This window comes from Narcine bancroftii, chromosome 2 (genome assembly GCF_036971445.1).
Source record: "Narcine bancroftii isolate sNarBan1 chromosome 2, sNarBan1.hap1, whole genome shotgun sequence".
Lineage (NCBI taxonomy): Eukaryota > Metazoa > Chordata > Chondrichthyes > Torpediniformes > Narcinidae > Narcine > Narcine bancroftii.
Window position 1 is genome coordinate 354266298 of NC_091470.1, and position 20234 is coordinate 354286531.

Sequence of the window (20234 nt, forward strand, 5' to 3'; positions counted from 1 at the left end):
GAAGCATTCATCTGTCATACCTGCTAGCCCACAATCCTCCGTGCTGATTGCACATCACCTTGGTGAAACGGTGTAAACTACCTGACACCATTGCAAGCCTTCAAAGGCATCCATCGACCCTGCAAAATTGCCTTCATGTTCTTGGTATTTCTTCTTTCAAGACACACCTGAATCCACTTCCCCTACCTTTCAGGCAGAAGAAACCTTGGAGACGTTAACTCAGTGACTGGAACACAAGGTCTTCAGGCGCCGGAGCCCCCCACCCCCCCCCCTTTCTTTTATGCCAGTTGTCCTGCTACATGTATCTCCGTTGATAATTGCTACTTTCTCCACCAATGGGAGCGGTTCTCTGCGACTTACCTTGTCACGTGACTTGAAGATGTTTTTTTCTTTTCCCACCCTCCTTCCTTCCCCCACCCCCTCCTTCCTTCCCCCACCCCCTCCTTCCTTCCTTCCCCCACCCCCTCCTTCCTTCCCCCACCCCTCCTTCCTTCCCCCACCCCTCCTTCCTTCCCCCACCCCTCCTTCCTTCCCCCACCCCTCCTTCCTTCCCCCACCCCCTCCTTCCTTCCTTCCCCCACCCCCTCCTTCCTTCCTTCCCCCACCCCCCTCCTTCCTTCCTTCCCCCCCCTCCTTCCTTCCTTCCCCCACCCCCCTCCTTCCTTCCTTCCCCCCCTCCTTCCTTCCTTCCCCCACCCCACTCCATGCCTATTTTTTCCCTGGTTAATTATCATATTTTGGCAAAGTGGAGTCTTTTCCCTCGTTCATAAGACATTTGAAGCAATTTTTTTTAGCCTGCATAATTATTCCACTAAACTGGAATTTCAACTCGACTCTTTTGCTTTTCCTGATCTGATCCTTATCGAACTTCCCCTGATGAAGTTACCCAGACAAGACTGACCAGCAGATTCTCATCTGTCCACACCCATCCCCAATTGGTGGCTCGTTTACACACATTTTTTTTAAAAAAACAAGCCACATTCTTGAACATTAATGCAAAATGCAATGTCACAAGTGTTAAAAAGTGTTCCTCTCTCTTTGAAGCCCAGAGAGCACGGGCCAAATCTTTTTGTCAGTACATGGACAGGCTTGAATGGGAGTTTCCTGCGCTTTGAAATGCATGGATCCCAAAGAAATTAACACCCACCCACCAAGAGGCTGAGTTTTGAGAAATGCCCCTGGTCGACGACGGATACGAGTGAGCGGCTTCCCGAGGTCCAGAACCTGACAAAGCACAAACGGGCAGCAGGGCAGCCCCGGGGGGAGGGGGCGAGAGAGGGGCTCCTGCCGCTTCGGTGGGATCGCGTCGCGTTGGAAATTCTGCCCGAGAAGCCCAGGAAGGTTCAGGAGGTGGGAAGGGACTCGAGAGCGAGCGGGAGCTGTCGGTCAGAACCCTGCCAGGGGCTCGACCGGGGCAAACGCCACCTCGGTTTGCCAAGCACGGAATTCATTTGCTGCTTGGAAGATTACAGTCTGTTCCGCCACGCATTAGAAGTGTTTCATTATCGGATTTACAGCCTCCAGCGGAGTTCACTCTTTTATTATTGGAGTGAAAGCTCTCGAAAGGGGACTAGAAAGTCCTTGGAAACATCTTTGCTCGATGCAGAAGCCACTGCCCTCACACCCATGCTTGCTGTTTGATTCCCAAAGTTAGAGCAAACTTTTTAAGAGTTGGATTTATGATGAACTGCAAATAAAAACACACTGGAGGAACTCAGTCAGTCTCTCAGCGTCCCGAAGAGGTAAAGCTACTTCTTTACCTCCTACCCACACTGCCAGTTCCTCCAGTATTTCTTTGGGGGGGTGGTGGGGGGGGGATTGTTTTACTACCATCACAGCGGGAGCAGACTTTCGCAACGTGCTCTCTCACAATGTATGTGCCCGCAGTTTCATGGTGAATGGAATAGAGCAGAAAACTGGATGATTCACGATCCCCCCACCCCCTGCTATCGCTATTAACACCGGCAAATGCACAAGTGTCTATCTGCACACACGCAGATCGACTCCATCCCGTGTGGTCTCTCCCTGGGAGGGGGGGGGGGGTGGGGTGGGAATGATTCCTCGCCAGCGAACAACTTCTCTCGCTCTCGCCACCAAGTTTTCGTTTTGCTCCTGTTGTCCCGGGACGCGGCGAGGTCGCCCCAGGCGCAAGGGACGCCGAGGAGAGCCCGCAACGGGGAGAGCGAGCCATTTGCAGGCAGAACGCTGCTATTGTCTCATTTGAGACATCGTGTGGTGAGTTTTCTTGCCCAGGATTAAACTTCTCTCGCATGCCTTGAAAGGGGACGGAGGCACAGGTTCAATAACACAGCATCCTCTCGCACAATATGAGGGGAGCCCTCCACCAAATCTCCCCCCCCCCCCTCCCCCATTCACACATACATTCTGCTCCAAATCCCACCTCTTGCTTACCTCTCTGTTGGGACTCTACCCCGATGCACAGCAGAAGGAACCCCAGCTGCCTCGCTGCCATCCTCAGTTGTAGCACAATCCAGCCCCCCCTCCCTCCCCAAACAAAAGGACTCCAGAACAAAACTTTGTTCTTGCTCTCTCTCTGTCCTGACTCCTGCCTTTACAAATGTTGCATCCTCGGGCGTGGCCACTCGAACTCCAGGGACTCTCAGGAAGCCGCCGCAGGATTGACTTTCTCCCACTTGCAGTTGGCTGCGGTGCGTTGACTGGCGGGGGGGCGGAGGGCAGGCTCTGCCTTCCACCCTGGGCTGGTGCCGAGTAGTTTGGTCCATCACCCCCCCCCCCCCCCCCCCCAGCTTTCTTGGCTTGTGGTATATTCTGACTGAGGAGGGGGGGGGCGGTGCCGAGGGGCTTTAAAAGTTGAAACAGGAGTGTTGGTTCTCCCGTACAGAAGCGGCGATTGATACATCGTCCCATTTCAATGGGATTCGGGACGGGAGTGGCCCCGCTCCTGTGGAGGTTGTTCATCCACCTGGGAATCGGCCCATCGAGATCATCTGGGAATGATCCGCGCTTCCACATGATCCCCCACCCCCACCACTGAGGGAATTTTACCAGTTCACCAAGTTCTGCTAGGTGGTTAAGTGCAACTCTTGTGCAGAAGGTCAGATCCAAACCAGACATGGTTGTTGCAAAGCTGTCAAGAGTGGTTGGGCAAATCAATGGTGATTTCGCCTCCATCACTTCCAACTCACCTACAATAAACCCAGAGGATTTTTCTTTGTCATCAAATTTACAACTTTGTTTTACACGTCTTCGATACGTTGCTGCGAACCACCTTGAAAAGACCCATGGAACGCTGGCTGAGAAATACAGTGGCTGAAGAAGTTTCCAGAAGCTGGTATTCAAGCATATCAGCTCCTGGCTGAAGCTGCTTTAAGGTGGCCAGAATACCCAACTGTAAAGCCGCCTATTCTACCCCAATGCGGCGGTCGGGTGGCTACCTGAAAGTGGAGAACCCGGCCAGGAGGAGCACTTACCTAACCCTCCTCCTGTAGGTATATTCTCCAGCTCGGAGAATCCCCCGTTGCACCTGAAAGCAGCAGTGGGACTACGGCCACAGTCCTCAGGAGCCGGCGTTCGCTCAGACGCAGCTCTCCTTCGGCCGGCACGTTCAGGTGGCAGAAAGGCGTCTTCTCCGCGGCCACCTGAACGTCCCAGCTGCGTCTGCCGGTGCATTATCTGCATCCGAACACCTGAAAGCGGCTTGAGTGGCATTATTGATCTGTTTCATTTGGCCTACCGGAGCAACGGGTCTGCAGCAGATGTGATCTCACTGGCTCAACATAAAGCCTAGGGGAAGACTCATGTGATGGAGTAGTGGGTGGTCGAGTAGAACCAGCCCTCTCCAGAGAAAAGGAAAAAGTTTGAAAAAAAAGAGCTGATTAAACCTAAAATACAGGAAGAGAAAGAGAAAGTTACAGAGAAGAGACAGAAGATGGCACCTAAAAGAGAGAAAGTAAGAATAACGGAGAAAAGGGAAGAAGGAAAATCACCAGAGAAGAAAAAAGGCCTTACCTGCACATCAGAGCAGGGAGCCACCGTGGAGAGGAGCAGCCGATCTCCGACGTTAGTGAGTCCCTGGAGGAGCGGAGTGGTCCCGACCGGCGGACTTCAAAAATGCCTCTCAGAGCCAAGCAAAGGTGCACAACTGCGCAAGTAAAAGAAGAGGATAACACCAACGGGAGGGGCGGTCAGCTGCGGAGCAGCCAGCTGCAGCAGGAGGCCCAGCAACGGTCGACCTACAGCAGGAGGCCAAGCAGCAGGAGGCCCATCAAGGATACAGAGAAGAAAAGAAGACACAGACATAGATATAGACACAGAAGAAGAGGAGGAGGAAGAAGACCAAGAACTTCAAAGGAAAGAAGAAGGTAAAATAGAAGGACAAAATTTAGATAAAACCTTTTTTGAAGAACAAATGAGGTCATTAAAAGAATGGCTATCGTTAGAATTTACTTCAATCAAAAGAAAATTGAAAAGTGCTGAAGACAGAATACAAAGCTTAGAGTTGGTCATGTCTGAAATAGGGGAAAGAGTAGAAAATGTGGAGGAACAAGAGCTGCTGTAGAAATGGAGATAAATGATTTAAGAGGGAAGTTGGAAGAGAGTGAAAAAAAATTAAGGAGACAAGATTTATTGTCACAAAAAATTGACGTAATGGAAAACTACAGTAGGTGAAACAACATAAAAATAGTGGGCCTGAAAGAGGGTGAAGAACGGTCAGGTATGAAGGAATTTATAAAAGGATGGATCCTGAAGGTGCTGGGAATGACAGATTCACATGAAGAAATAGAAATCAAAAGGGCGCATAGAGCACGTACCGAAACCGTCACCACATCAAAAACCGAGATCCATATTGGTAAAACTTCTAAGATACACAACAAGAGAAAACATACTGGAGCAGGCAAGGAAGAAGGTTAGAGAAGACAATAAGCCATTGGAATATAAGGGAAAAAAAATTTTTTTTTTACCCGGACATAAGATTTGAACTTTTAAAGAAGAGGAAGGAATTCAACTCGGCGAAAACAATCTTATGGAAGAAAGGTTATAACTTTATATTAAGACATTCAGCAGTACTCAGAGTATTTATTCCTGGGGAACGGAATAGGCTGTTCCCGGACCCAAAGAAAACAAAGAATTTGCTGAACGTTTGCAGGACAGGAGAAGAGAGGAGGAGTGACAAGAATATAGAAAAATATATAATAATATAAAGATAATGTATATATAAAGATTTAAAAGTGGAAAAGAAGAAGGGGGAAAGAAAGAGAGAGAGAGGTTTATTATATGTATAGGAAAATAGTGTTCTCTGGGGGTGGGAGGATAAGGGTCACCGCGAAATTGGTTGACGCTTGCGAGTAAGTTCGCAAACCGAATGGAAAGGGGAGTTGTGGTTGCCTGTCAAGGGGCAACCCAAGGAGGGGGGGTTCATTTGGGGTTAAAGGGTTATTGCTTGTGGGGATTGTTGGGGTATTTCATGTCTTAAGTGCGTTGTCATATATTGAGATTAAAAAGGAAAACTTAAAAAAAACAGTCATGGAAAAAAGGGGATGGAGGTGGTGAAGAGGCAGAAAAGAAGTGAAAATAAAGATATAAGATGGCCACGTTGAACTATATGACTATAAACATTAATGGAATACATAACCAAATTAAAAGGAAGAGGCTACTAAATTTACTGAAAAAGGAAAAAATTGATATAGCATTTGTACAGGAAACACATCTAACTGAGGTGGAATATTACAAACTGAAGAGAGATTGGGTCGGACATGTAGCGGCAGAATCCTATAATTCAAAAGCTAGAGGCATAGCCATATTAGTTAACAAAAATGTACCAATCAAAATAGAGGAGAAAATAGCAGACTCAGCAGGGAGGTACGTAATGATAAAATGTCAGATATACTCAGAATTTTGGAATTTGCTCTATATATATATATATATATATATATATGCACCTAACGAGGAGGATCAAAAGTTTATGCAAGATTTTTTTTGAAGGTTGCAGATACGCAAGGAAATATATTGATAGGAGGGGATTTTAACCTTAATTTAGATCCAGTGTTGGATAAAACTGGAAAAAATACAAGCAAAAAGAATTAAGTCGCCAAATTTATGGTTAAATCAATGCAGGAAATGAATCTTATGGATATATGGAGGAGACAGCACCCAAAAGAGAAGGAATATTCATATTACTCAAGTAGGCATAAAACATACTCAAGGATTGATATGTTTTTGTTGTCGGCCCATATTCAAGGGAGAGTCAGGAAAACTGAGTATAAAACTAGACTACTTTCAGATCATTCATCCCTGCTATTAGCAATAGAACTGGAGGACATCCCACCAAGATCATATAGATGGAGGTTAAAACTTAAAAGGCAGGAATTTAGAGAGATTATTAAATGCCAAATTAAAACATTTTGAAATAAACACAGAATCGGTTAAAAATAAATTTATACACTAATCCCTTTTATAGTAGATAACCTTTCCTTTAGAGAATGGGAGAGAAAAGGAATCAAGAGAATAGAAAGTTGTTTTTTGGGAAATAATTTATTAACATTTGAACAGTTGAAGGACAAATATGGAATAACTCATGGTACAATGTTTGCACACCATTCACTGAAAGCTTATTTAAAGGACAAACTGGGAAACAGTCTGAGGTTACCAGAAGGAAGCAGCTTTGAACATGTGATTACAGACACAATGATAATTAAAAGATTTATAACAAATATGTACATGAAGCTGCAAGGCAAGGAAAATGATGAAATAAGGTATAAACCCAAACAAGAGTGGGAAAAGGACTTAAAAATAAAGATAAAGAACGAAACATGGGAAAAGTTATGTTCTGGAACAAAAATTACAAAAAAAAAAGAACATCTATATCGAACACTGCATTCGGATAGCAACAGCAATTAAAAATCCACATCACCCAGCCCACATGCTCTGTTCTAGCAGCTATCATCAAAAAAAATTCTAAGACTCGCACCACCAGGTTCAGGAACAGCTGTTACCCCTCCATCATCAGACTCCTCCAGACAAACTCAATAAGAGACTCATTTAAGGACTCTTATTTTGTACTTAATTGATTTTTTTCTCTCTGTGTTGCAGTTGTTTACATTTGTTTACTTGTGTACATTTCTTCTTGAGTACAGTTTTTTTTTGCACTACCAATAAGTGACAATTTTGCCTCACTTGCAGGCGATGTCAAGAATCTACTCTGACAATAAATCTCAACTTTAACCATATAACCATTTACGGAGCGGAAACAGGCCACGTTGGCCTTTCGAGTCCGCACCGGTTCCCTGATTTTGTGCGCTCTCTTCAGGCATTGGTCCCGGTAGATCTTCATTCAATAACGATGGGCGAATTCACTGCAGGTGGAATCAGTCGTAGAAATGTTTGTGAAACGTGCAGTTCAATACTTTATAGCTACTCTTCGAAAATTGGATCTTCTGGTCCTTCCCCCATTTCACCCGCCACCTGGCCCCCCCCCCCAACCCCGACATACCTCTAGAAGTCTGCATCCTCTTACACCCATCATTCATTTAAGGAGAGACGGAGGAACCACGCACCTCTCTGCATTGATGGACAGAGTTGCAAGGGGCCAGAACCTTCAAGGCTTTTATTAATCCAAAAAAAACATAAAGCCTTGGAACACCTGTATGCAAAGGTGCATAGATCTGGATGCTCTTTACTGACTACAGTTCAGCCTTGAACATCATCAAAACTGATCAGCAAACTCCAAGACCAGGGCCTCAATACTTCACTGTGTAATTGGATCCTGCAAACCACAATCAGTGTGGAAGAACATCTCCTCCACAATCTCCATCAGTACTGGAGCACCACAGGTAACTGATAATTATCTTTCACCACTGACGAACTGTGGGTAGGTATGAGGACGGCACGGCCCGAGAGTGGGAGGGTGAGCAGATCCAGGACTCTCCGGTCACTGGAGTGTAGTCCAAATACATTCGGCAGCGGTTGCTGGAGAAAGGCAGCATGGCGTGGCTGATAACGTACTACTGGCCAAGTCGCTGGAGATGGTCCAAATGGGGGCTGACAATTTGGAAGGCAGCAGCACCCTTCGTTAGAACCTGGGTCCCGGAGCGACGCCACACACTACATCGGCTCTAACAACGGCAGCCTCAGGCACTAAGGGATGCTTCTTCTGCAGTCGGCAACAGGACCCAAGAACTCGATGTCCCGCTAAAGACTCTATCTGCTCCGGTTGTGGTAAGAAGGAGCACGGGGTGAAAGTCTGCAGGGTGAGGGGGAGCGCTGAGAGGTCCAACACATGCGCAAACCCTGATGAGCTGACTGAGGCAAGCTCGAAACCCAAACTCCAGGCCTCCCGGTGCCCATGCTGTACGCCACAGCCTTCCTGTGGGGCTGTGTGGCAAGATCAGCAATGCGGGAAAACCCAGTGGCCATTCTGCCACGTTTCGAAACCGGCGCCACCTTCATCCACCGAGGAGGGAGCGCAGCCATCTTGCTGCACCGCGTGGTCTCTGCCATCTTGCCCCAGCGTTCAAATTCCGCACCATCTACAATGGTGGAAGAAGAATAAGGAGGGCAGCCATCTTGCCATGCCTCGTGGCCCCTACCATCTTGCCTGCATGAGGATCCAAGTGACTCCAGCCAGGGGAACGACGGCACCTCTGAAGTCTTGGCAGTGATGGTGTTGGACCAGGAGATACGACACCAACTGAACAATTCCATGACAAATGTGTGGATTAACAGGCATTAACTGAAATGCTGAATTGACTGGCTTGACTGAGAGCTTCAGAGAAGCAGAGACAGTCCTAAATCTCAATCTCAAAGTATATCCTGCTAATTATCATATTTATTTAGTATCCTATATGCAGTCTGTAAATATTCAAGAACATTGTATGGTTCATTTATCTTTACAGGAGGGGGAATTCTGTAAGTTCAAACTGTATGTACTTAAGAATTTATGTGCTCCGGTTTTGTTGGGTCTTGACTTCTTGTGTCACTTTCAAAGTGTAACTCTGGAGTATTCTGGTCCTCTCCCTCCCATTACGGTTCAGAACGGAAGGGGGTCTCCAAATTCTGATACCATTTACTGTCTCTCCACACTGAATATAGATCCATCCCCTCTGTTCCCCAATCTGAGTGCTGATTGCAGACCAATTACTACAAAAAGCAGGCGCTACAGCGCAGAGGACCAGGCATTCATCAATGAGGGAGGGGTAGCAGCTGTTCCCATTTGGTATCACGAATGGGGTCTCAATCTTTCAGAGACAGATAGACCAGATGGTAGACAAATTTAAGTTGAAGGCCACCTTCCCATACCTCGACCAGGTTACCATTTGTGGCCATACTCTGGAGGGCCATGACGCCAACATCCAGAACTTTCTCCACGCGGCTAAAGCCCAAAACCTCACTTAAACACCAGTAAGTGCGTGTTCAGGGCTAGATGCCTAGCCATCTTGGGCCACTTGGTGGAGAATGGAATCTTTGGACCCGACCTTGACTGGATGTGCCAACTGTTGGAACTTCCAATCCCAAGGACCATGAAGGCTTTGAGGAGATGCCTGGGCATCAATATGCCAACATTCTATGTTAGAAGCCACATTGTAAAGGCCACCATGCTCGTGGTGGAAGAAAATGTACCTTTCCAGGTGGAAAGCAATGCTTCAGACGCAGCCACGAGTAGGCGGTTGCATTTTTTCCAGGACCCTACAAGGCCCACAAGGTTCAGAATCCATCATTGGACAAAGAGGCATAAACCATTGTAGATGCCATCAGGCACTGGAGGGACTACCTGCTGAATAGGAAATTCCCCCTCCTCATAGACCGGCGATCGGTCGCTTTCATGTTCAACAACACAAAACAAGGCAAAATTAAAAATGACAAAATTGCTAGATGGAGGATCGAACTCTCCACCTACAACTATGACATAGTTTACTGACCCGGTTTCCTCAATGAGCCTCCAGATGCCCTGTCCAGAGGAAGATGTGCCTCTGCACACACCGGCCAGTTGCAGTCACTTGACAATAAGCTCTGCCATCCAGGCCTCACTCGCAAGACTCATTTTGACAAGGCATGCAATCTACACGACTTGATCGAGGATGTCAGGGAAATGACCAGGTCATGCCAGGTATGCACGGAGTGCAAGCTGCATTTCTACCGTCCCAGAAAGGCACACCTGATAAAGGCATCCAGGCCCTTCAAATGGCTCAGTGTTGATTTCAAAGGACCTCTCCCTTCCACGAATGGAAATGTGTACTTTCTCACTGTCATTGACGAGTACTTTTGTTTCCCGCTCACCATTCCCTGCACAGATATATCCATGCCGACCATCACTATGGCCCTAGACTCTATTTTCACCCTGTTTGGGTATCCCGGCTATATCCATAGCGACCGGGTCTCTTCATTTATGACCGAAGAGCTACATGAGTTTCTGCTAGTGAGAGGCATTGAATCCAGCAGGATGACTAGCTATAACTCCGAAGGAACAGACAGGTTGAGAAAGAGAACACCACAGTTTGGAAGGATCTCTGGTCCAAAGGACTTCCAGACTCATTCTGGCAGGATGTCCTGCCCATGGCGCTCCACCTCATTAGGTCGCTACTTTGCACTGAGACCAATGCAACTCCTCATGAGCTGATGTTTTCTTTTGAGAGAAAGTCAATGTCAGGGACAACCCTCCTGGCCTGGCTTACAGCACCAAGTCCAGTGCTGTTCCGAAAGCTCATGAGGAGGAGCAAATCTGACCCCCTGGTCAAGAAGATGCACCTACTCCATGCCAATCCCACTTAAACCTACATGGCAGAGAGGACACCGTCTCAATCAGGGACCTGGCATGCACCGGAACTAAGAGTCCACCACCTCAAGGGGGCCAGGACTCTGACCTACTCAGGGTTTCCGGAGAAATGCTAAGGGTCTTAAGTGAGCTGTTGCAGGAAGTGGACTTCAACCAGAGCCAGATCTCCCAGGCCCCGAGGCCTCGGAACCACAGGAGGGTCAGGGAGCCCAGGGCCAGCTGGCACTGCAGCACTCTGCCCACTTTTCCAGACCTCCTGACAGGTTGAATTGTAAATATTGTAAAAACAATTTCGACTATCTGATATTCTCTGTTTTCACCCACAGGCTTCATTCAAAAGAAGGGGTGAATGTAGTGAACTGGAATTCACTACTGGTGCAATGCTCTCCAAGTACTAGCTCCTCCCCTAACTCCATCCCACCCTGCATATCTCAATATAAACCCTGGACTCCCGCCAAAACCCCAGTTCAGTCCACAGACCATGTGTGCCATTCTTATTGAATAAAAGCGTTTTGTACTCTCTCTGTCGCACTACAGTTCTCAACCTTTTTCTTTCCACTCACATACCACTTTAAGTATTCCCTATGCCATAGGTGCTCTGTGATTAGTAAGGGATTGCTTAAGGTGTTATGTGGGTGGAAAGAAGAAGTTTATAAACCACTGTTTTCATCGTGCCTAATTGACTCGTTATGTGCACAGTTTCATAACTCAAAGGAAATGCGCCAATGACAATTTTTCTCAAGCAAAATATTTCATAAACAATTGGGTCTAGAGCAGTGATTCACAACCTTCCCTTCCCACTCACATACCACCTTTAGCGATCCCTTACTAATCACAGAGCACCGATGGCATAGGAATTACTTAAAGTGGTATGTGAGCAGAAAGGAAAAGGTTAAGAACCACTGTTTAAACCTACGACTGTGTGGCTTGGTATGACAACAACATTTACAAATAGGCTGACGATATCATGGTACCAGCCTGTATAAAAATGGGCGATGAGTCAATATACAGGAGGGAGATTGAAGACTTGGCTGAATGGAGTACTAACAATTTCTCACTCAATGTCACCAAGTCAAGTCAAACTTGTCATTTGATTGACAGGTATAACCTGATGAAACAGCGTTCTCTAGTCCTCGGTGCAAAACACGCAGACACAAAACAACCAGACATAGCACACATACAGGCGAACAATACATATGCAGAACAAGTATTCATATATACAAATGAATCAATAAATATTGTTTCCTGAATATGAGAGTCTCTGATGGTTAGTATGAGCAGTTCCTTTGGGCGTTTAGCTGAAATATGCTGTGTGCAGGGTGGAAGTGATCCTCAATGATTTTGTGTGTCCTCTTCAGGCAAGGTAGTTCACGTCGATGGGGCAAGGGAGACTCCAGTGATCCTCCATGCCACTCTTCTGGTCCTGTGGATTGACCTCCGATCCATTTCTCTGCAGCAATCACATTACACTGATGCAGCTAGCCAGGACACTCTCGATAGAGCTCCTGTAAAAGGTTGATATAATGATACCAAATGGGCCAGTAGCCTTGCCAGCTTCAGTCTTGGACCTTCCAGACGAGTGAGGAGATGTTGAGTGTCCATGATAGGTCATTAGTTAAGTGAAATCCAAGGAACTTGGTCCTCTCCAATCTCTCCATTATAGAGTTGTGGATGTGTAGTGGACGGTGGTCATTCCTGGTCCTCCTGAAGTCCACGATCGTTTTGTCCACTTTGAGGCTCAAGTTGTTAGTCTGTCGTTGTTGCTGATGAGGCCAACCTCTGTTGTATCATCTGAAAACTTGATGACTCTGTTGGATCTGGTGATGCAGTCATGGGTCAGTAGCTTGAACAGGAGCAGGCTAAGCACATAGCCCTGAGGCGCACCAAGGCTCAGTGAGATGGTGCTTGTCCTTCCGCTACCAATCTGGACAGACTATGGATCCAAGGAGATCACTGTAAATTTTAAGAGGAAAAAAAAACAAAGATATACGATCATGGGGAATCGGAGTTGGAGAGGGTGAGCAAATTTAAATTTCTGGGAGTCACTATCTCAGAGGACCTTTCCTGGACCCAACACACAAATGTCATAATTATGGAAGCACGTTAGCATTTCTACTTTCTCAGGAATTTGCATGACATTAGAAACCTTAGCAAACTATTATTAAGTGTGCTGACTGGCTCCATCACAGCCCAGAACGGGGGCACCAATAACTCTGAGAGGAAAGCCCTGCAAAAGGTAGTGGGCTCAGCCCAGTATATCAAAGGCAAAACTCTCCCCAACATTGAGAAAATCTACAGGGAACACTGCCATCAGAGAACAGCAGAAATCATCAAAGATTCACACCACCCAGGGCTTGCTCCATTTCCGTTGCTGCCAAATGAAAGTGCCACAAGACACTTTCCACCAAGTTCAGGAACAGTTGCTACCCCTCCACCATCAATCTCTGCTACAACAAGGCTCAGTCAGAGACTCATTGAAGGTCTCTTACTGTGGACATTATTCACTACTGAATATTGTTGTGAATTTGCACAGTCAGTTTGGTAACATTTCTTTCTTCATTTATATTTCTCTCTTTTATATCTATATCATTTTCTTTGGTATAGTTCTGTCTGGCTTACAGGAAAAAGGAATCTCAAGTTGCATGGGATGTCACATGTGTATTTTTATTGAAATTGAAGTTCCACATTGAAAAATACAGAGTACATAAGAATAAATATTAGAAGTCCAAACACGTAGATCATACCAGTTCATCATAGATATCCTGCATTCGCAATTAAACAAATTATATTACATTTATTATTTTATTATAAAAGGAAAATCTGAACCCACAACCAAAAACAAAGCTGTTTGGCAAGGAGAGGAAAAAAGAATTCCCAATCCAAGTAATAAATTACCTTATTAGTCAACACTTCTGCACTCATCAAATCAGAGATTCTGAAAATAATTCATAACTGTGTTTGAAAATTTAAATTCAGATCAGAAGTTGAGCATCTAATCTTCTCTAAATTTACACATGACACCACGTAGCCATTGGGCATGAGTAGGTGGAGCAATATCCTTCCTATGCGACTTACGATCGATCATCCTTACATATGACCAAAAAAAATTCTGTATAAAGTTTTAAAAAATATGTAAATATAAAAATTATGCATCAGGTTCCAGGGGGTGTTTATTCTGACAGACCAACATGGCGGCGGCTATGGACCGGGAGGGTGCCGAGACTATGCTGCTGCCGAATGTGTTCTATTTTCGGGACACAAAGGTGTTTGAAGTGGGGGAGGTGAGTGCAGGCCAGATGCCCATGGTGGCGGTGGACAATGGACCTTTCCAGTGCCGGGAAGGCTGGGCTGTGGGTGAGGTGCCATGGCTCCTGTTTGAGAATGTGTTGGGCCGGAGCAGCACATGTCCATTTCAAGATCCGACCGGTCGGTCAAAATGGAACTTGGATGTATGTCGGGGACCATCTGAACATAAATATGCAACGTTTGTCAACATTGTCTTGGCAGAGAGATGCACAAAAGGGCAGCACTTGCCTGATGCCCCCACCATTAAGAGAAAAAAGCTCCGACTTCCCATCCATTGAAGGCATCAAGGTGAAGTGCTGCTTTAACAAGAAAGCCAACAAGATAAGGACTCCCCATTACCCTGGGCACAACCCCTCTCACTGCTACTTTCTGAGGCATGAAGACCTAACACCTCGAGGTTCAGAAGGAGTATGTTCCAACAGCTATCAAGTTCTTGATCACACCCCCTTGTTACACTCATTAGAAACTGCTCCGACAGCACAAAATAATTGTTCATACTATTTCAAAGTCACTTTTTGGCATGAGGATAACTGTGAATGTTATCTACTATTTTGTATTTCCTGTATCTTTTGAATTCAGTTGTTTAATTCAATTGTAGCTGTTTTATTTTTAGCTGTTTTTGTAGTTTTTTTTTAAGTACCTACTCAGCTGCAGCAAGTAAGAACTTTGGTGCATATGCACATCGGCCAATATACAATATATGACAATAAACTAATCATTAATTATCCAAAATAATCAAGAGTCTGAGTACCTGTGGCTTTGCCTCCTGTGCTCTGGTAACCTCTGCAAGCCACACACTCTGGTCACAATCTCTTCTTGCTGCTACACTTGGGAAGAAGGTACAGAGGTCTGGTGTTCAGCATGGCAAGGTTCAAGAACAGGGTTTTTTTTCACCTAATTGCTATCAGTGCCTTGAACCTCCCTTTATTAATGCTAATCATGAAGTGCTCCGAGATGCCAAACAGACCCGTCTGCGTGATTGCACTATTGAATGAATTTTTTTTCTTGCTCTAACTTGCATGTTTTATTATTTATTATTAATTAACTGCCCCATTTATTTGTTGTCTCTTTCTGTCCTGGTGTAATTTAATGTATATTATTATGGTTGTTTTCTTTGACAAAAGTTCACTTGTTTGACTGAAGCAAGTAAGAATTTTGCAGCTGATGTAAACTATACTTATGTGTATGACAATAAACTCATTATCGTTATAATAATCCATTAAATTACCCAAAGTGCTCCATGGAGGTGTTATCAAATAAGTTAACATTGGGTTTCATAATGAAATCTCAGGGCCAATGGAGAAAAGCCAGATCAAAGTGACGGTAAGTGTTACGAGCCCAGAGGACCCCAAAACCCAGCAGCCATAGAAATTCACCAAGACAAATGGTTACTGAAACAAAAGTTGCTTTTAATGATCTTTAAACATGAATAAAGGATCAAATTTTAACTTATTACAATTAACAACCTAACCCCCTTCTAATTCTAAGCGTACGTGTATGTAATGTATACATGTTCAGGAAAGGTCTTTGCTTTAATAGTCCAATCATTCACTTCTCACTCCTCCAAGTTCACCAGTATCAGGCAATTCTTATACTGTGCACAGAATTTATCATTTATGCATTTTCACCAGCTCTGGTGCTTAAAGGTAAGTGGTTACTGCTCAGGAAGGTTCTTGTTGGTTTGATGCTTGTTGGACACTGATCAGCCACTTCAGTGTCTTGCCGAAGAAGCGTGCCCCATCATGGGTTTTCCAAATGATAACCTCTTCTTCCAGGTCACCACAGAGTTCCTCTTAGTTCCCTTATTTTAGGAGAAACACTGTAGCCAGTCATTTCCTCTTGTGAGGACTACAAGGGTTTTCAACAAGCTGAACCCAGAACTCACAACCCGTCTTCAAAATGGGGTTTTCAACGAGCCTGCCAACTGGCCATGTTGCAGCCTCAGAAGCCACTTTAGAACTCACCTGTCTCTCTAAGAGAAGAATCCAGTTTTATTTCCTCTCTCTCTCTCTAAGAGAAGGATCCAGTTTTTTTTCCTCTCTCTCTCTCTCTCTCTCTCTGTAAAAGCCAACTTCTCCCAGGGCTCCAAACCCAATCCTTGAAAGATGTTTTTTTTTATCAGCACTTATGGCCGGTCTTCTCCATTTGCACCAGCCTTTGAAATTCCTTCCAAAGCAGTTCTATTGTCTTTTGCAAAGCTTCTGGGACCAACATGTCCGGCTTCAGCAAAGCTCTTGCATTTTAAATGAGATGTGAAGTGTAAGAATCTGTTTGTGAAGTGACCCCCTCACAATCTATCTCTTTTAAAAACATATTTATATATAATATAACCTGTAACGGTAAGAAAATGCTAAAGAAGAAAGATTTACTGGAGCCAAGGAAGTTAAAAGCTGGAATATTAAAACAGATTAAAATATTAATTCTGATGCCTTGCTGATCATGGAGCCAAGACTCACGGGGGTGATGGAGGAGAGGAAGAGGGTGAATTGAACTAAGACACAACCAGAGGTAAACAAGAAGTCTGTGGTCGCTGAAAAACTGGAGCAACCCACAAAATGCCGGAGCAACTCAGCAGGCCGGGCTGCATCCAAAAGCAAAAGACAGTTGACGTTGTGAGAGATGGAAAAACTGATCTAAAATTATGAACATGAAGGAAACTAAAATTCATACATCAGTTAATGGCTGTAACCAGTACAAACAGGATGAGCTTGGGAATTAGGATGCAGGAAAGCAGAGTCAGCACGATTAACATAAGAATCTTCTAGTCTTTGTGACAAGATCAATGAGCCACCATAAGAATAAGATAAGGAGCGGTAAGGAACAATAGAATGTAGGTAGTCTGGATCAGATAAGGGTCTCCTAGCCCTAGACAGAAGTACCAAGTTCTACATATCTAATTAGTTAACCTTACACAGATTTACAAAGTTATACATATTAAATTAGTCAACCCTAGACAGGATGAGCCAACTCTGCATACCAAGAGACTGTAGCTCCGAGAATCAGGAAGGTGTGAATAAGGACAATAACATGAAGGGACACCGACAGGATACCCCCTGGTCCTCCAAGTATACTGAAACTGCACGTAGGCAGGAAGGATTGCCTATGCCAAACCCATCCAGGGGGCAGAAGAATGTAAGGGGGAGGGTATTCTGATACTGAAATTTACTGTATAAAAGTTGGGTGAGCCCCAGTGTATGTGTGTATTCCCAGGGTAAGGGGAAGCACCCAACTTTGCATTGTTGTTGTAATAAATGTTCTTTGTTCTCAATATTTGTCTCGAGCAATTTCTTTAAAGGTAATTCTGTTTCTAACAACGTTTATATTCCAGCAGCAAAGTTTTGGTTGATCTCAGTTCGTACAAGGTGTATTGATGAAGTGAGTTTAGAGTAATCAACTCCAAAAAAATGAAAGAATTGGATGAAGATTTCAGTAGTAGTCAGATGAGCAGTCAGGCAATGAAACAAAGATGGAAAGAGGCATTCTCAATGGAGTCAAATAAAGTGGTGCAACTCAAATTGTTCTTGGGGCTCATGGTGAGTCAACAATGGCAGAACAGGGTCCTGAAGAAAATTGGACTTGGTAATATTTAGATGGAAAATGTTTCTCCTCATCCTATGTAGATATCAGTCCAGAACCTTAAATACAATGGAAGGGTCAAGAAACATGATGAGAGATGAGCATTTTTGGCATATATATGAAAACTGTCTCTGTGTTTTTGACTGCAAGCAGGGAAGATATGGGAGGGCACTTGGAGATCCTTGGAGAAGCCCAGAGGTAATGATATGACAATGGGAAGTGAGCACAGTTCAACTCAACTAGTTGGTTACTTCCGGCGCTGTGCACTTTGTAAGAAGTCACTGCTTTTCATTAATGGTGCTCCTCTCACTCAAATAGGCTGGGACAGAGTTGCACCATTAAAAATGGGGTTGCCAAGTCTGCCTTTTGGGACTCCAAAACAGTCTGTGAAACTATACCATGAGGAAAGATTGAGTAGATTGAGCTGCCCGCTCTGAAATTTCAAAGAAGTGATTCTATGAAAAGATGTAAGATTCTGAGGGATCTCAACTGGAAAGGAAGACCAGACTTCGGGCACTGCCTGATGATAACAGACCAGGAAGCTAAGAAGGAATTCTCTGCTCCAAAGAGATGCTGATTCAAGTATATTCAAGCTTACAATAGACTTTGTGGAATGTAGAGGTAGAGAAAGGAAGGATTATAGGGATTATGCAAGAATGTAGATTGATTCAATGAGCTTTTTTTTCACTAAATGGTGGAGGATGTATGTAATATGTTCTCGTTCTCTTCCAACCACCATTCCTTTTGTTGTCATCCCTTCTGCCTTTCCATTTAGCCACAGCCCTAAGTGGGCTATCTGAAATATTGATCTCTCAGGAGTGGGCAGCTATATATCCCAACAAGGGCCGGATGTAAAATAGACCAGGTCTGCCCCACCAAGCTTGCCCACTTGCCTGATTTTGGACTGGTTACAGAAAAATAAGATAGTGGAATAGAAAAGGAACAAAGACTAAAACAATTAACAGGCTTCAGGTGAACAACAATCAGGCATAGAGAAGGATATAATGAGTGTAGAAGTTGACGGAAGTGTAGGGCAGTTTAAAGACTGTGCGTGATGAATTGGAGAAACCCTTCCACACAATGGCTGTTTACCAAATGCTTAGAACTACATATAAGGCAATTGAACAACTGAAAAGTGGCAAAGCAGCAGGTATGGATGGAATCCCCCCAGAGGTCTGGAAGGCTGGCGGCAAAGCTCTGCATACCAAACTGCATGAGTTTTTCATGCTCTGCTGGGACCAAGGAAAACTGCCTCAGGACCTTTGTGATGCCATCTCATCACCCTGTACAAAAACAAAGGCGAGAAATCAGACTGCTCAAACTACAGGGGAATCACTCTGCTCTCCATTGCAGGCAAAATCTTTTCTAGGATTCTCCTTAATAGACTAATACCTAGTGTCGCTGAAAATGTCCTCCCAGAATCACAGTGCGGCTTTCACGCAAACAGAGGAACTATTGACATGGTCTTTGCCCTCAGACAGCTCCAAGAAAAGTGCAGAGAACAAAACAAAGGACTCTACAACACCTTTGTTGACCTCACCAAAACCTTTGACACCATGAGCAGGAAAGGGCTTTGGCAAATACTAGAGCACCTCATATGCCCCCCAAGTTCCTCAACATGGTTATCCAACTGCTCAAAAACCAACAAGGTCGGGTCAGATACAGCAATGAGCTCTCCGAACCCTTCTCCATTAACAACGGCATGAAGCAAGGCTGCGTTCTCGCACCAACCCTCTTTACTATCTTCTTCAGCATGATGCTGAAACAAGCCATAAAAGACCTCAACAATGAAGACGCTGTTTACATCTGGTACCGCACGGATGGCAGTCTCTTCAATCTGAGGCGCCTGCAAGCTCACACCAAGACACAAGAGCAACTTGTCCGTGAACTACTCTTTGCAGATGATGCCACTTTAGTTGCCCATTCAGAGCCAGCTCTCCAGCGCATGATGTCTTGTTTTGCGGAAACTGCCAAAATGTTGGGCCTGGAAGTCAGCCTGAAGAAAACTGAGGTCCTCCATCTGCCAGCCCCCCTACATCTTCATCGGGCACACAAAACTCAAAACAGTCAACCAGTTTACCTACCTCGGCTGCACCATTTCATCTGATGCAAGGATCAACAAAGAGATAGACAACAGACTCGCCAAGGCAAATAGTGCCTTTGGAAGACTACACAAAGGAGTCTGGAAAAACAATTACCTGAAGAAACACACAAAGATCAGCGTGTACAGAGCCATTGTCATACCCACGCTCCTGTTCGACTCCGAATCATGGGACCTCTACCGGCATCACCTACGGCTCCTAGAATGCTTCCATCAGCGCTGTCTCTGCTCCATCCTCAACATTGGAATGACTTCATCACCAACATCGAAGTACTCGAGCTGGCAGAATCCACAAGCATCGAATCCATGCTGCTGAAGACCCAACTGCGCTGGGTGGGTCACGTCTCCAGAATGGAGGACCATCGCCTTCCCAAGATCGTGTTATATGGTGAGCTCTCCACTGGTCACTGAGACAGAGGTGCACCAAAGAAGAGGACTGCTTAAAGAAATCTCTTGGTGCCTGCCACATTGACCTCCGCCAGTGGGCTGATATCGCCTCCA

At 45.1% G+C, this 20234-nt stretch overlaps 1 protein-coding gene across 5 annotated transcripts in view; it reads right to left on the bottom strand.

Annotated features, from left to right (window-relative positions):
* lama1 (laminin, alpha 1) overlaps positions 1 to 2508 on the bottom strand; it is a 336199-nt gene extending 333691 nt beyond the window's left edge. For 3 of the 5 annotated variants that reach the window (XM_069922348.1, XM_069922349.1, XM_069922347.1), the window contains exon 1: positions 2413 to 2507. In XM_069922348.1, the coding sequence (XP_069778449.1) occupies positions 2413 to 2473 (61 nt within the window). In that variant the 5' untranslated portion in view covers positions 2474 to 2507. Of the gene's footprint in view, positions 1 to 2412 lie in introns of all 5 variants that reach the window. The other 2 variants (XM_069922351.1, XM_069922350.1) reach the window with 2 other exon arrangements.
* Between the last annotated feature and the right edge of the window lie 17726 nt (positions 2509 to 20234).